Source organism: Anabrus simplex, chromosome 4, assembly GCF_040414725.1.
Source record: "Anabrus simplex isolate iqAnaSimp1 chromosome 4, ASM4041472v1, whole genome shotgun sequence".
Lineage (NCBI taxonomy): Eukaryota > Metazoa > Arthropoda > Insecta > Orthoptera > Tettigoniidae > Anabrus > Anabrus simplex.
This window is the reverse complement of record NC_090268.1, coordinates 428,532,446-428,550,254: the sequence shown is the minus strand read 5'-3', so window position 1 is coordinate 428,550,254 and position 17,809 is coordinate 428,532,446. Positions and strand designations below refer to the sequence as shown.

General features: G+C 41.3%; 1 protein-coding gene across 1 annotated transcript in view; it reads left to right on the top strand.

Annotated features, from left to right (window-relative positions):
* Window positions 1-17,809, top strand: part of LOC137500508 (uncharacterized) — an 89,262-nt gene that overhangs the window by 32,271 nt on the left and 39,182 nt on the right. The window contains exon 3 of the mRNA XM_068227431.1: window positions 13,904-14,111. Within this exon, the coding sequence (XP_068083532.1) occupies window positions 13,904-14,111 (208 nt within the window). The remainder of the gene's footprint in view (window positions 1-13,903; window positions 14,112-17,809) is intronic.

Here is a 17,809-nt window from a genome sequence, read left to right as displayed (position 1 = left end):
AATTTTCGTGTAGAGTTTGATGATTCTATCTTTCCTATAAGTGATGGAGGGTATGAATTATGTATGTGAAAAGTCCAAATTTACTTAACATCGAGAAATAGAGAAAAATCAAATGTAAAAGGGATAGAAATACGACAAAATGTCGTAAGACCAAGGTTGTAGATCACTCCAAATTGAACGGGGATTGTGCCATCCGTTATGTGATAATACTCCCCGAAGGTCTGCACCATCATTAATATTGCCTCCATATTTCGATATTCTTCGGGATAAAAAGGGAAAAATTTTAAGATCTTGGAACTTTTCCGTCCGTTACAGGCTAAAACGTATAATTTTGCCAAATTTCAATATCCTTCTTCGACAGATTATGCCGCAATCTGAGGAGTGTAAAACTTAGGACTTTCAAGAAACTAAACCAAAACATATGCAGATGGACATTATTACCCCTTAAACGTGTACTTGTACGAAAATTTCGCCAAAATAGTCAATGTACAGGCACACAGTCGTTACGATTTTATTTACATAGATAAGGAACCTGCTCCACGTACAACACCTCTTGGGCTAACGCACATGAAAAAAAGTTTTAGAGATGGAATTCCATCACGTCTGGTCAATTTCCAGTCAGGTTGGTCTTGTACTGTATATATTGTGTAAGAGTAAAATCACCATTTCGGTTCCCTATAAACCGCCAGTCCATTCCGGGAACATGAAATGTTATTGACGATTAACACCTACCGTTGGACACGTGGATGCTAATGTAAAGTTTGACTCAAATATCTTCAGTAGTTTTCATGTTGTAAAAAATACGCTTTACACGCACCCGCTCTTGAGTTAAGTCCGGTGGGACTTGTACCGGAAAACGGTCCGTTAATGATATCTCCCTTATTAATCCTCGTATTGAAATGATGCACATGAGGAAAAAGGCTTAGAAATTAATTTCCATTAAGGCAGGTAAATTTACATTAAGTTTGGTTGTCTATATTTTGTGGGAATGCAAAATCACTGTTTCGGTTTCGTATAATCCCCCAGTCAATTCAGGGATTTAGAAACAATATTTGCCCTAAAACCCACCAAAGGACAAGTGGATTCTAAATATCAAGTATGGTGGAAATATATCCAGTAGTTTCCAAGTTATAGACAAACAGACAAACAAACAAACAAACAAACAAACAAACAGACACCAAAACTGAATACATGCAGATGGTCATTATTACACCTGAAACGGATAACTGTACAGAAATTTCGCCGAAATCGTCAATGTACAGACACACTCTAGAAGTGAAGACGTTTATTTCGATAGTTACTGCTTTGAAACTGTACGACATATCCACAAACGGACTTCACCATCAGACGCCCCTTTCAGTGCTCTACATGGTTGGTCCTATGACATCTTCTCGTATCTCCTATATTTATGGGTTAGATTGAGTTAGAGTCATTGAATGGGGTGAAATTTTGTACAGTTTTCACACACTACTTTATATTTTTGATACTCATGTGACAGCTAGAATCATAAAACTTGGCTATAACACGGCCAATGGTCATGTCAATGTGCGCGCCGAATGTCATGATTCTACCTTTCCTACAAGTGTGCCAAATGATAACATATATGTGTAAAAGTACAAAATCAACTTGAAATCGAGAAATACATCTGTATTTAACGTATCAGGGATAGAAATACGACGAAGTCATAGGCCAAAAGTTGTAGATCTCTCCAAAATGAAACGCCATTTGCTTTCTGACTTGTGATACGACTTACTGATTAGCCACCAATTACCCCCAAACGAAGATCTGAACCATCGTTAAAATCGCATCCATATTTCGGAATATTTCTGGGCCAAAATTTGTACATTTGCATAGCTTAGAATATTTTCCTCAAAGTAAAGAGTGTCCAGCATTCGGGATTAGCACTCGCATACATACGTGGTAATTAAGGAAGAAAATAATACAGTTTAGTAAGTTGAAATTAATAGAAAATGGATTATAACTGAGGACATCCGGATGACGACAAATATGTAAGTACCAAGTGAATGTATTGGAAAATCAAATGCTCCCCAATAAATTATGCCGGTGTGAGTTGTGGATATAAGAAAGCGGTAATCGGAGAGAAATTTAGGCGTAGGGATTCTTAGGTAATCAGATAAGAAGATGAATATTTGTGTTATTACTTAAGCTATTCGAGGACGGTTATAACCTCCAATGATATTCCGCCAATATCCCGCAGAATGGCCGATTGACGACTCTCTTGCTTTCTACTCGAGGAACAACCACGAATTTAAAGGAATGATGAGGAAAATGGCAATACGTTATTTTCCTGCTGGCAAGTAGTCAGAGACGTTGCCATGGTAACCCATATATTCGTTGTCGGTCTCTCGGTCACTCAATGCAGAGCATGGTATCGGCAGAAAATAGTAAATTTCTCCGTCATTTGAAGAGTAAGGTAAATTATGAACATAGCAAAAGTTGTTTATAATGAAGAGACCTTTCACATACGGTCCACAGAGTTTACAGAAAATCAATAGTATAAGAGAAAATGGAGGAAAACCGTTGTGGTTTTCCTATAAAACCCCCGTCTTTTCAAAGAATTTAAAATGATATGCATATCAAAACCTTCCCCGGGATGAGTATACTCTAAATATGAAGTTTGGTTGAGATCTATCCAGCCGTTTCGACGTGATGGTGGAACAGACAAACAGACAAACATACACGAAAAGTAAAAACCACCGATTCGGTCTTGAGTTGACCTGAAATGGATAGATATTTGAAAATTTTGCAAAACAAACGAAATTACAGCTAGCGGACCCCCTACAACTTTATTTAAAAGATTCCAGGAACTCCAGAGTCAAGGAGGAATATATTGACGAGTTAACTATGGAAGGCAGCCTTCCCTTCCATTTGGTTGAAATATGTCGATGACACGTTTTTGTTACCTGGCCCCACGGTGAATACGAATTATCCATATTTTTGGATCACTTGAACTGCATACATCTAAACATTAAATGGATACTTGCCGTTCTTGGATGTTTTGGTTTCTAGGAAATCAGATGGAACTTTAGCTTATTCGGTTTACCGCAAAACCACCCACACCAATAGATATCTTCATGGGTCCTCTCATCACCATCCTTGCCAAAAGCGTGCTGTGCTCAACACTCTTATCAGCCGAGCAAGGGAAGTTCGTGAGAAGGATAAGGTAAACGGTGAACTTGAGTTCTTAACCATAATATTCCTGAGCAATTGCTACTTAAGGAAGCAGATTGACGAATTGCTACATCCTAAGCCAAAAGACAGATTGTCACATGATTCTCGTCCTTTGAGTCTGGCCTTCTTGCCGTACGAACAATCTGTCACGGAGAGGATTGGCAATATTCTCAGAAGGCACAATATCAAGAACATTCCAAAGCCTAATATCATCACAAGCAATCTGTGAAAAGAACCTATTGGTTTAAAGTGTGCTGGAATATATATGATTCCTTGCTCCTGAGGATCGGTTTATTTTGGCCAAACATGTAGCAAAGCTCGCCAGGTGGCCGTGATCATTAAGGCGTTGACACCGAAGTTAGCCGGTATCGAGTCCCGTTGCTCGAAAACATTTTCACCATCATAATGTAGGCTGCAGGGTATGAGAGGTGGTGATAGACAATTTCTAATCACTAGATTGTGTGCCAAAAGCCTAGATTAAATTCCAAACCTCTCCGCAGTGTTCATATGGAGCGAGGGTATATGACTCTGTTGGTGTTTTGTCTGGCGGATGGGGACGTAAGACCTTGAGCAGGCCCCTTGGTGCTATTCGATAGGAGCAGGCTATGTGCCGGCATCGGGTTTCACTTCTCCCTTCCAACTACCATCCATCACGTCCTTCATTTCATCTCATTAAGTCCTCTGATGAGCTTGACGTCAGGAAGGGCATCCGGCCATAAGAACCCGCCACGAAAGATTCATCTCAGCTCATACCCGAGCCCGTAGAGAAACGGGACAAGGGTTGGAGAAACGTGTAGGAAGGTAGCAACGAGTGTTATAAAACACCGTAGGCACTTACGTCTTTGCCAGGCAGAGAAGTCTGCTGTGGCAGAACATGCCATACACAATGGCCATCAAAACATTTTTGATGCAACTTCTATCATTTATAAAGAGAAACATTGTATACCTAGTGAGGCGATAGAAATTGCTAAACATCCGAATAATTTTAACAGAGGTGACGGCTATATACTGAGTAGATTATGGCTGCCCTCCATAGTTAATTCGCCAGTATCTTTCTCCTTGACTTTGGAGACCTTGGAATGAACTATATTTCTAACAGAGTCTCTCTGTCCTGAATCTGGTTACTATGGAGTGACAGTTTATAGTACATTATTTGTTTTTGCTCTGAAGACGATCCTGGTCGGAGGATCGAAACGCTTCAGCAGATTATTAACATTTCGCGACCTAATATCCCCATATTAAGTGTTATTATTATTCAGATCATTAAATGTTGTATCACCAAGTCAAGAAATGAGTAATTATGTATTGAGCATAATTTCCGATGATGACTGCTATGAAACCAGCCAGATTTCCTGCTATCGAATGTTACGTAAAGTATCGAAGGTAATTTTGGAAGTTGACTGCTATGAAATAATTGCTGCAGTGGAATTTGAAGGTATGTTCAGCCTCAACGTGGTTTATTCTTCAAAGAAATAAGGAGGCTAAATTAAGTGTGCTTTATAGAGCCATGTTCTACACACACAGGAAAATATACGTACTTTCATGAGGACTTCATTTGCATACCATACACCACCAAACTTGTAGATGTCCAAGCCGTATATACAAGCAGATCAAAATGAATTGTTCACGTGTCTGTAACGAATTTCTTGTATCATGAACCTTTTACACGTGCTAAGAATGGTCAAGTGGGCTGGACAGGTCACAAAAGACGTACACTTGAATCAAGTACGAGAGGCATATTACATTATCGGCTTTGAATATTTCCTTTGACGATGGGGACAACCCAACTGGTCGTCATGTTGTCGTGCCCCACAGCGCGCTACTCTGCGAACCTTCCAGAAGCGCTGCGTGTTCCTGATAGCGAGCATACGGAGCAGTGACGTCATCCCGCTAGTGGCTTACTATCGTGGAAAAAGTATAGATATCCTTTATCCTTTGTCCTTCATAGAAACAAGCTATACCAACATTTAGCTTATTTCATTCTACGTTTAATTATGTGAAGTAGAAATTGTTATCGTATCCAATTAAAATTTTAACGCAGGTTGAAAAAAAAAAATTGCCGGTCTTTTCTTCCATTTCCAACGGAGCGCTCACTTTGAAAATTCACTACTTTAAAAGTATTGATATGATCTTCACTAAATTTAATAAGGCTTACAGCAACTTATTGTTGATTTGTATACCAAGCTTTTATTTAATCTGATATTTGTGAAGAAAGTTGTTGTAAAGTTTGTGAAACAACATTTTCTCATTACTGGGTGATCATAGCCGTAAACAATTCAGCTCATTATGAAGCTCATGAGAATGTCTGGCTAAAATTAAAACGGATTTTCTCTGCATGCAGTTGTTGATTTTATATATATATATTTTGTTATTTGCTTTACGTCGCGCCGACACAGATAGGTCTTATGGCGACGATGAGGCAGGAAGGGGCTAGGAGTGGGAAGGAAGCGGCCGTGGCCTTAATTAAGGTACAGCCCCAGCATTTGCCTGGTGTGAAAATGGGAAACCACGGAAAACCATTTTCAGGGCTGCCTACAGTGGGACTCGAACCCACGATCTCCCGAATACTGGATACTGGGCGCACTTAAGCGACTGCAGCTATCGAGCTCGGTATTATTAATTTTATATTGATTTATATTTAACTGAGTGGTTTTGAGGGAAGAAAGCCGTCTAGGTGGAGATTGTGGGCGCAATCCTGTTTCTACAATGTATTAATGACATTCCCTGCACTACCAAAACCTTCACGGCCATCTACGCCGACAACACGGCCAATATGGCCAAAAGCCGCAACCCAGACTTAGCAACACGTACAGTAACACTTAAAGAGGCTCGAACCCTGTCTCACCAAATGGAAAATCCAGGTCAATCCCCGCAAAACGAAGTCTGTTCTCTTCACTCGGAGACACCTACAACCTCAACAACACCTAACACCACACAACCAACCTATCCAGCGGGTCACAAGTCACAAATATCCTGGAATTACACCAGACGCAACACTCAGATTATACAATACAGCGATCTAGACAGCATATTCTAATGCTATACCCACTCATACATAAGCGTAGCACTCTCTCAGCGAAATGTAAAATGTAAAATAATAAACCTACACTACACTCATGGGCTTTATTACCCACTCCACTATAATTATACAAAATACAGTATAAGTCATTCAAAACTGCGCACTTCACCTAGCAGTTAAACACTACACCATCCCCACAGTAGAACTACACGACATCACACAAGTACTCTACATTCTAGATTACGCACTAACACTCACCACAAACTTCTACAACAATACCCAACATAACTGTAAACCACTCATTAAAAATGTAGGACAATACGAACCAGACCAACGAGATAAAATTAACAGACGCCCTAAATACATATTCCTAATTAAGGACATTCTCATCAACCCTGATGAAACAATCTACAGCCGTCATAATGAAGACCTAACACTTCAACCACATCAAACAGGATCAAATAACCCTTTAGGTCTTAATATAAATTCAGATAAAATCCCATTTCACCCCTACTTCTCCTTCAAACATATTTTCGGTTTAATTTTTATAGCCATAAGTAACCTGTAATTAATTAGCACACACCAAACTGTTACTCTCACAACACAGATAAAGTCAACCTCTGCGGTGTACATGTTCACGTGATTAGCTGATACACCGGAGGACCGGGTTCGATTCCCGGCTTTGCCACGAAATTTGAAAAGTGTTACGAGGGCTGGAACGGGGTCCGCTCAGTCTCGGGAGGTCAACTGAGTATACGGTGGTTCGATTCTCACCTCGAGGTGGTTTGCAGTGGTTTCCCACTTCTCCTGCAGGCAAATGCCGGGATGGTACCTAACTTAAGGCCACGGCCGCATCCTTCCCACTTTTGTCTATCCCTTGCAATCGTCCCATCTCTCCGCAAGGCCCCTGTTCAGCATAGCAAGTGGGGTAGCCTGGGCGAAGTACTGGTCCTCCTCCCAGTTGTATTCCCAACGCCAAGTCAGAGGTGGAATCCCGCGCTGAGTCCGAGGGATAAACCAACCCTGGAGGGTAAACTGTTTAAGGAGGAAAGAAAGAAAGAAACAAACAAACAGATAGGAGTCGTTTTTACAACTGATTCCCCGTTAAGCTAGTCGCACCACATCAGCCGAGGTGAAGTACCACCAGCTGCCAACAATGCTGTAATTAAATAATATCCGCAATTACTTATTTAGCCTTAGCAATAAATAAGTAGCGTGGCCGTTGTAACCACAAAGCAACACTGGGCCTGGATAGTATCTGGATGGATCACCATATAGCACTACCACATCGTGCACACTAATTCACTGTGTCAACAAGCAACCCATGATCCTGGACACACTATACACATAAACAAGCACACCTTAATTGCTAGCAAATTATTAAATGACATCAAAATTCGCGAGATAAAATGTAAAGTCATTTGTGGTATTTGCTGAACGTCCAGAACTTAATAACTGCGTGAGCACACGGACATGTCCTTCGTCTCTAGAATGGTCGAACGGTGGGTCGAACATTCCAAAGACGTGTTGAAGTATAACAGTTCTAGGTAGCAACCGCTGCCACTATGAAAGCCGCATGTTCGTGTACTGGGATGCAGCACCTGTAGTGAACTCTATCATCGTATTCGAGCAGCTTTGGTCTCCTCGCTACGATCTAGGAAGTCCACTGCGTGTCACCATGTGGCACCAACAGGGGAGTGATAAACTAGAAGCTGTAAAATAATAATAATAGTAATCGTAGTGCCTCAGCTACCGTGTGCAGACATTTCAATTTGACGCCATCTAACTGTCTGCTCGTCAATTTCGACGTTCCGTTTTACTCTAGGCCACCACTAGACGGCAGACCGAGTAAACCGAAACTCTCTTGGGCGTCTATGGCTGAGATTTAATGAATTTTGTCGGGTAAACACCAAATGTGTCACCAGAGATCTTTTACATGCCGACATCGTACGACATGGAGTGTCGAATGGACTTTTTTCCGCCCTTCAAAAATCCGACTGCCTCTGCCGGGTTTGAAGCCGCTATCTTGGGATCCGGAGGCCGACACTCTACCGCTGATCCACAGAGGCAGCTACTAGAAGCTGTGAGGTACCTACAGTACGTCCAGGATCCAGGGGTTCTGCTTGAGACCAGCTTACAGCAAGCAAAGGAGATTGATGCAGAGATAAAATCTACGAGCCATGTCTTCCATAACACAGTGAGAAATATAACATCCCTTAATAAAGTGGAGGGTGTACGATCTACATCTCGGAGCTAGAGGCGGCATGGCTCGTATTCGGGTAGAGCTGGGTTTCTCAATGGGCTTTCTACAGGATACATTCCTGACCTTGGTGAAGGATTCTCACACAATTTTATATGACCCTTGAATATCTACAGCCTGTTTCCAGTCACTCGACCGGGTCAGGAATGGAATTACAGTGACTCTATATGTACAGTGTGGCCAAGGCCAGTCCAGCCGCCATGTTTTAGCCAAGTACTCAGTCAGCTGATAGATGAAGGAGAGTGATATTATTATTATTATTATTATTATTATTATTTCAATAAAGAATAGACTAGGTCAATATTTTAAGATGTTATTTATTTTGCTTATGCGGTATGTATATAGGCCTTTCCGTATTTGTTATATTCAGAGTCTGACTACCTGATGTAAGACTTCAAAATTTAGAGTTATACGTGGTTTAGGCCTACAAGTCACAATTATTGAAGAGGTTAGAAATTCTTTCTTGGTAGCTAGGCCTATCATAACATTTATATTATAATACATGTGGCATAAAATAGTATAGTCATTGTCTTGAATAATATATGTGGTGACTGTAAAGTTAGCCTACATTTAATTTTTTTCTATTTGCTTTACGGCGCACCGACACAGATAGGAGACATTGTCAAGGTCTCTGATCCACTCATGCGCTCTGCGCTCTTTTCAGTGAACTCAAGTGTCAAGCGATATCTCGACAGAAATTTATGAATAGTTAAAAGATAGAGTTATAATAATGGTCGAGCATATACAGTCGTATAGAACTCGCTTATCATGTTAATTAAGACACTCTTAAACAAACTATAAAACTCGTGTCTTAATTATTGGCGTTATAGGCTTGTTGCATAATGTACTATTATTTGCGAATGACCACTTAGGATCACGCTGCAATTCATTTTTTCTTTGTCTGAAGTTTCCTCTTCTTCCAGTACTCCTTCATATGGGCGCTATGCTGTTTCTTCTATTCTATCAGTCCAGGCTCTTCCCCTCTTTGCAGTTCTTTCGACTTGAAACCCTTCCAAATTTTGAATCATGGTCCGAAATGTTTTCCTGTGTAACATCTGAACTTCCTGGATGTTGGAATTCTCTAAATCTTTACGAACTTCCTTAATCCATGCCGTCGTTATCTTCTTGTTCCACAGGTAGTCGAATAATTTTTGCTTAGTCTGTATTTGTCCATTCTGTACAAATGTCTGAGAAGTGATAACCTCCTCTGAAGTTTTCCCTATATTTTTGTAGACTTTATTTTTGGTCCGTAGTCTCCAGTTGGTTTCAGTCTGGATTGGGCCCAAGATTATCCGTAGTATTCTCCTTTCTAGGATCTCCAGCTTCTCCGAATTGTAATTCATATTTTAATATCTAAAGGATGCATTTTAAAGTTTCATTAAGAATTATTCTTTGTAGCTTAATACTTTTGAAATAACATGTAAATTATTCTGTATCCATGCGCCCAGCTCTATCAACAGTCAGATATTTATTTCTACAATAGTGTTTTCCTGTTATGATACTATTCCTTTGAGAACAAAGTATTTCCGTTTAATGACAATTACTTCAATATTTCTAAAGTTTTATTCAGCCAACTACATAAATTATGAATCAAATTTCAAAAACTGTTGTATATACGAAACCAGGCCAAAAAGGAATAATAATGATAATAATAATAATAATAATAATAATAATAATAATAATAATAATAATAATAATAACCACAAGTTTACAGGAATGATGACGAAAATGGCAATACGTAACTTTCCTGCTGGCAAGCAGTCAGACACGTTGCCATGGTAACTTGTAGGTTCGTTGTCGGTCTGTCGGTCACTCAATGCAGAGTAATTTTCTCCGTCATTTGAAGTGTAAGCTAAATTATGAACATAACAAAAGTTGCGTATAATGAAGATGTGTTTCACATACAATCCACGGATTTCACAGAATATCAATAGCATAAGAGAAAATGGAGGAAAACCGTGTTGGTTTTCCTATAAATCTCACTTCTATTGACATATTTTTAAATTATTGCATACCAAAACCTTCTCCTGGAAAAGTATGCTCTATATATGACGTTTGGTCGAGATCTATTCAGCCGTTTTGCCGTGATGGTGTAACAAACAGACACGAAAAATATAAACCACTTATTCGGTCTTGAGTTGACCTAAAGCGGATAAATATCTAAAAAATTTGCAAAAGAAGCGAAATTACAGACATCGGACCCCCTACAACTTTATTTACATAGATTGCTATGAATTAATAAAGGCCTAGGTTTCATACAGAAATGACAGATGTCAATTGAAAGATATGGACTGTGGGACCATGACGGAATAGATACAGAAATAAATCACTCTCAGTATTTAACTTGGTAGATGTTTGTTATGAGTGGTAGTGAAACCGAATATGATGATACACATGTAAATGAAAATTATCAAAAGATCACCCTCCATTATCCGATAGGCAAGCAATCACCTTTACAGTCACCAGATTTATTAATTTCGAAACGAACGAGGAATCTCTTTCCCCCCGAACAGTTTGTTACAACATTTCCTAGCACTAGAAGACCCGTACTGCTCCCCAGGATTGATTTTGATTTGCCTGTCGTAGTCACATTGCTTTCCCTGCCATTTTTAATGCTTTTATGACCATTTAACAAGAAGCGCGTTATGGTGTGCGGCAGTTCGTAGTTAGAATTAATCCAGTCTGGCGTCGTCATGTCGTCTGTTTGGTAAAAATCTATCCATGTCTTCGCTCTTTTTTTTATCCTGCAGTTCTTGATGTAAAGCTTGCTGTTGTGTCGTAGAAGGCAATGGTATATTTTAATCGCAGTTCTTCTATATAAAAGGGTTGTCTTGTGAGCTCATAGGTTAGTTTGAAGGAGCGTTTCTTACCAAGCAGAGAACGTTTTCAAGATACACGTCCTTCACTCTTTGTAGTGTGGCTAGGTTATCCTTCAATATGTGTTCCCAGATAATATGTCATGAGGTCATGATGGGGTCGTATCAGCATGTAAGTTATTAAGAACGCTCTGCCATCTTTTGAATATATTGCAAGCTGGGAAAGTTTAGAGAATCAGAGAGTAGCTACGAGGGGCGAACTATGTAGATTTACACTTTCTTTTTTGTACGTCGGCGTATGGTTCACATTTCACTTTTGAAGGTGGTAATGTATAACTGGTGTCTTGTTCCACCGCTTGGTAGCACCACGCGCAGAGAGGCCAACGAATGCACTCGTCATAGCCATTATATAACAACACTGTCAGCGCAGGAGCAGGCAACATGGAAAGCAACCGTCAGGGATAGCGCTATACGACTTGGTTCCTATGGAAAGAAAGTGTGGCCACTGCAGAAATTCATCAGCGCTTGGTGGCGGTCTGTGGAGAATATCCGCCGTCACGGAAAACAGTTTAAAACTGGGTGAAAAACTGGGAAAAAGGGCGCACATCGGTGGACAAGGGAACCAGCTGGAAGGAATGTGTCAGTGTCAACACCAGCCAAATTGCACGGATCGAACAGGCCATCCGATGAAAGGGAGGCAGCCACGGGAATTAGTCGAAACACTCTGCAGCCACTTACAGTTGGAGAAGGTGTCATCCACTTGGGTGGGTTCCTAGGCTAGACGAAAAAGCAGAGGCGTGTGGACGTGTGCAACGCCATGACCAAAATCAAGCTGACTTCATGGCTAGGCTTGTGACTGGTGATGAGACATGGCTTCTGCAGCATGGCAATGCCCGTCCCCATATTAACCGATAGATCACCGCTGCAATTGATCAAATGGGATTCACGGTGCTGCCACACCCACCGTACTCTCCCGACGTGGTACCAAGTGATCATCACCTGTTCGGGAACATGAAGAAACCTCGGAAAACCATCCTTAGGGCTGCCGACAGTGGGATTCAAACCCACTATCTCACGGATGCAAGCTCACATCCGCGCGCCCCTAACCGCACGGCCAACTCGCCCGGTGTGCATACAGTTACAAAGAGATTATGTTGAGAAAGTGAACCTAACAACTGATGTGTAATGTACTTCATTTGAGTAGAAAAGATAAAGTGTAAAAATATAGTACGCCCTACGTAGCAGCGAATATTCTTCTTCTGTGATCAGAGGAAGAGTATATTGTCTGGCTTGACAGGTAGTAATCAAACATGGCTGCATGCAGTCACATTACGTAGGATGAAAATCACATATGTATATCAGTATAATAATGAAAGTGTTAGTCGCTTAGCAACCTGCTAAGTACAGAATGTATTGTGGGTTAGGAGCCTTTGCCAGCAGTTATTGGAGTGATCATTTAATGATTTGATTTTACCCCCTGTGGGTGGTGGACGCAGACGCAGAATACACCCACGGTATTCCATGCCTGCCGTAAGAAGCGACTAAAAGGGCGACCAAGGGATGATAGTATTAGAACTACATCTGACTTGTACCACCACGCGTGGAACACCATGGGTCGCTTTTACTTGCGTATAGTACCACTTTGTTAGGTACCAAATAGGTTTGTGATTAGTAGCACGCAGGAGTACCGTGCGATCAGCCTCCACTTAGAGTGCACTGCCGGCTTTTACAGTACCTATGATTGGTACCACTATATGAGCGACACCATGGGTGAGCTACACCATGGCTCTGGCTTGCCTATGATTAGCACCCACTATATGAGGAACACCACGGGAAAGTACGAGTCCCTGTGGTTAGTAGACTTATGTGATGAATACCATAGGTTTGCGTTGCCTGTAAATGCCGCCGCAATATCTGTATTACATGTGCGAATTTCACTACCTGTGAGTAATACCGTAATGTGTGGAATACCGCGAGCCCCCGCTACTTTTGATTAGTACCGCACCATGACAAATACCATGGTTCTACTTTCCTAGCGACAAGTACCATTATGAGGGGCCGATGACTTGGATTTTGGACCCCTTTAGACTGCAAGCATCATCGATTCAGTCTTGTGCTTTAGGAACAGTTCCTTGGTCAGTAATACTATTGTTTTACGCAAATTTCTGTGAAAGTGAGTAACTGCGGGTCGGATCCACTGATTGTTTTAAATTCATATCCATCCATTCATTCTTAGTCCTAACGTTTTGAATTCTGGTCAGTGGAGGATATTGGACTTTTAATTTGTCATTATATTTCGTCTCATTTCGTACCATTAGGGGCCGATGACCTAGGTATTAGGCCCCGTTAAACAACAGGCATCATCATCATCATCATCAATTATTTGATTTTATGATTACCCAAAGTTGGATGAACTCAGAAACCTAACAATATTTCATGATTCACCGGCAGGTGATTCCGGAGAGAATGAAAGAATAATGGTGCAAATCTGTCCAGTAGAACGGACGGATGGATTTGCGAAAGCTGTATTTAGTAAACTCTTTTAATATGTAGATATTACTAATTGTGATGCCACGTGGCAAAAATAACGGCGTGTTTCACTTTATCATGTTCTAGGCTGATGTGCTGTCTGATGTATCAGACAAGGATGGTGTTTACATGACCGTGGAACTGCTGTCCGAGAAGTGCGGTGACAGCAGGGCTGTCGTCCTCAAGACACTGAGTAGTGCTGGACAGCATGAGGAGCAAGCGTCAGTCAGCTATAATGTACCACCAACGCAGCCTGAGGAACAAACGTCTGTCAGCTCTACTGTAGCACCAACAGGTTGTATCTCCAAAGCAGTAGGATGCGATTATTGGCCCAAATATTGTTTACAGTAGCCAGCTGGCGTTATTGGTCCATAGAAATCTATGGCGGTTAGGAGATATCATTGGTCCAGATATCTCTATAAGAATTGGGTGATATCATTACATTAGGCTGGACACATTTTTAAGTGTTAGGTGGTGTTATTAGCACAGACAACTCTATAGGAGTTATATGATGACATTTGTCCAGAAATCTCTAAGGTAGTTAGGTGGTGTCATTGGTCCAGACAACTCTCTAGGAGTTATATGATGACATTTGACCAGAAATCTCTAAGGTCGTTACGTGGTGTCATTTTTCCAAATATCTGTAGGTAATAGGCGGTACCATTGGTCCAGATGTCTCATTCAGCTGCTGCCTGCGGTAAGTATAGCTATAATACGTATAGTTATATTCCTGAAATATAATATAAGTCTACAAATTTAGAGGAGGCGTCATCCTGTAAATCATTAATCAATTTCTAAATGTGTCTCATAAATGAGTTTTTCATCGTTTATAGTAATGACTCTTACTAGCGTTCTAGACGGCTTTTGTTCTTCTGGTGATTTAAGCTACAGAGTACCTATGTAGGTAACTCTTATAATGCTACTTTCTCGACCGTAACCTTGTGCTAGATAATTTCACTAGTACTGTTTTACGGAGGCTGTTATTGCTTGCCGGTGCTCTATCGAACTCCTATTCCGGCGATGCACTCATCAACGGTTCGAAGTCAACTGCGGTTGTTGCGCCATTCAGAGCTGTTTTAACACCGAAGCACGTAGACTAGATCTTTCCGCGTAACTGCCAGTGACTGATTTGTTCACATATTAACATTCGAAATCGCAAATGCTTAAATTATTCAGCCGTACATTTTGTATCTCTGTAATATTTTTTCACAGCCCGCCATACACAATGGTAGTTGCTTCTTCCAAGGGTTTTCCTTCTTAATAAATCACACTACGATTTTGTGCAATGAAATATCATAACACACCTTTGAGGAAGTTATTTGCATTTCTGTGATATCGTACGTTTGATTTTGGTCGAAGTCATCTACTGACTTTGTGTCAGGTAGAGCAAGCTTATGTCTAAAGGTGTAGAATATACTCACGAGCAATTAAATTATAGAAACCTATCCGGTAGCGTGTAGGACCTGATGATGGCGGAGATACGAGGAGGCATGGGAATGACAAGACAATGGTAGGGTTGGGAATTCGTCCCGATACACGACCGCTGTACAGCTTTCCATAATGCATGGACATTTATCGGAACATCCTCCAGAGCAATCAAATCGCCCTTAGCAGCATTTCAGGTGTGCTTGATAGGGCTGAGGTTAGATGAATTTGGGTTCAACGCAAACAGCATCACTCCCAAGCCATTTTAACTGAAGTACACAGCCACATTTCTGGTCCAATAAATGAGTGAATAATGTTGGCAGAGGGGTCTCTTGCAGTGTGGTGAAGGTGAACTACCGAGCTCGATAGCTGCAGTCGCGTAAGTGCGGTCAGTATACAGTATTCGGGAGATAGTAGGTTCGAACCCCACTGTCGGCAGTCCTGAAGATGGTTTTCCGTGGTTTCTAATTTTCCCACCAGGAAAATGCTGGGGCTGTACCTTAATTAAGGCCACGGACGCTTCCTTCTCATTCCTAGGCCTTTCCTGTCCTATCGTCACCATAAGACCTATCTGTGTCGGTGCGGCGTAAAGCAAATAGCAAAAATAAAAAGGTGAACTAATGGCTGGATATGTTCTGAGAGCTTGTTCGTGTATTTTTCACCGATGAGGGACGTGGACATATGTTCCAGTGGCAACATTTCATCCCAATGAACAGTCTCCACACGAGGATGCTACCATCGGCAGACTGAACTACACCATCCGAGTTAGACAGGACCATTGCCTCATGTTCTTGGAGATACACTTGTACCCTGATAACGGCGTGTACCAGTTGGTACTTCAACTCATCCGGCGAAGTGATCTTCAGTCAGGCTTTGAGAGTTCAATGGCAAAGTTCTTTTGCCCATGTCTGTAGTTGTGCCTTATTACTTGCAAAAAGGAGAGGTCTTCTAGGTAGACGGCGGCTTCTGTACCTTTTTGGGAGGAAAAAGTTTTGATGACTCACACATTGTTATTATCGAGGACTGAATTCGTGAGAGATCTGCTCTTATTGTCCGAGCTAGCCGAAGGCGACCCCTGAAATAAACACCTTGTACTTCACGCGATTTGACTGCGACGGTGTTGGTTGTCCTCGAGTGCACGTGCATTTTCGAATCTTGCAATAACTTTGCAGTTTTGTCTCACAGTTATTACAGTGTAACTGTGTTATAACTCTTTAAAAATGTTTTACACAGTTTACTATTTGCTACACAAAATTACATTTATTCTTGGAAAATCGTTTCACGAATGTGTTCACTGCGCATCTAAAAGTAGGCTGTCTCCAGAATTGCGCAAATTTCTCGCCGGGAGCCGTTCTGATTTGCGGACGTGTACACTCTTGCCTTACGTATCTGAATACAGGATGGCCGATAAAAAACGTGAGAGTTACAGCGTTGGTCAAACTGATCAGCAATATTTAAAAAAAATACGTCGATATCTCGCGCCGATTGCAATTTATTAGCTGCTGAATTAACCAATCAAATCGCTTCGCGGGTTAATTCTAATGGGCTATACGACGCACACGTGGCTTGGTCGGCACGTGAGCCATGCCGAGAAATGAGCATCAAACACTAACACACCGTGGGTTTCAGAGAATGTCACCGTAGTGTGCTTGCTGTGGGCCGAACCTGTCAGCAGGGATGTCCTTCTTCAAGTTCCTCCCCTGGAGAAGTTTTTTCTTCCATGGCGCTCTCAAGCCAATCATGAGCAACGTACAGATTTAGCATCACTGCCTCTCAAAGTCCATCAGAAGTTCCCCGCGAAGCGATCTGATTGGCTAAATTCAGCGGCTGATAAAATGGTAACGGCTCTAGATATCGACGTAATTTTTAAAATTATTATTTTATTATACAATCTTCCCACAACAGGTGCAGGATGCCCAAGGACAAAGAGTACGTTAACAACAACAATGGATATAGGTACAGTAGATAATGAGATCGTATGAGCTTAAATGTAGGCAAAAGAGCTAGGCACAAAAAACATTTATTTGAGGTCCGCAAGTGTGGTTCTTGAAGAGAGTAGTAACGGCGACGTTGTTCGTAAAATCTCTATTCAGCCTAAAGGTATTGCAGAAGTTGACAAAACATTTAGGTATGATTCCTCGAGCACCTAACATCAAGCCCATTACAGAGATGGATGAGAGCTTACAGTATATTTTGCTTATGGAAGTCCACCGTTTCTTCATAAATTCTTCTTTTTCTCCACATCGACCTCTTCTGGCTGGTTTTGTTGGTCTCAAATCTAAGTGTTGGATCAATGATGAAACCTTCAGAACAGGATGGCTTGAAAGCAATAATGTTAATGCGTCGGTAGCTCTGTTGGGGAGACCGTATACTTCATCATATAAATTACAACCTTCTCCTCTCAAAGCGTTAGCTATTATTGATCTGCCTACAGTATGGCGTGAGTTGGGTAGTAATTCACAATGTGGACAGACTCCCAGGACCCACTAACGCTCAAATAGCTGGTTCACGTTGTTTCCGAACATCCTCTACGAAACACGACTGCACTGCACGCGGTTAATATCTTAG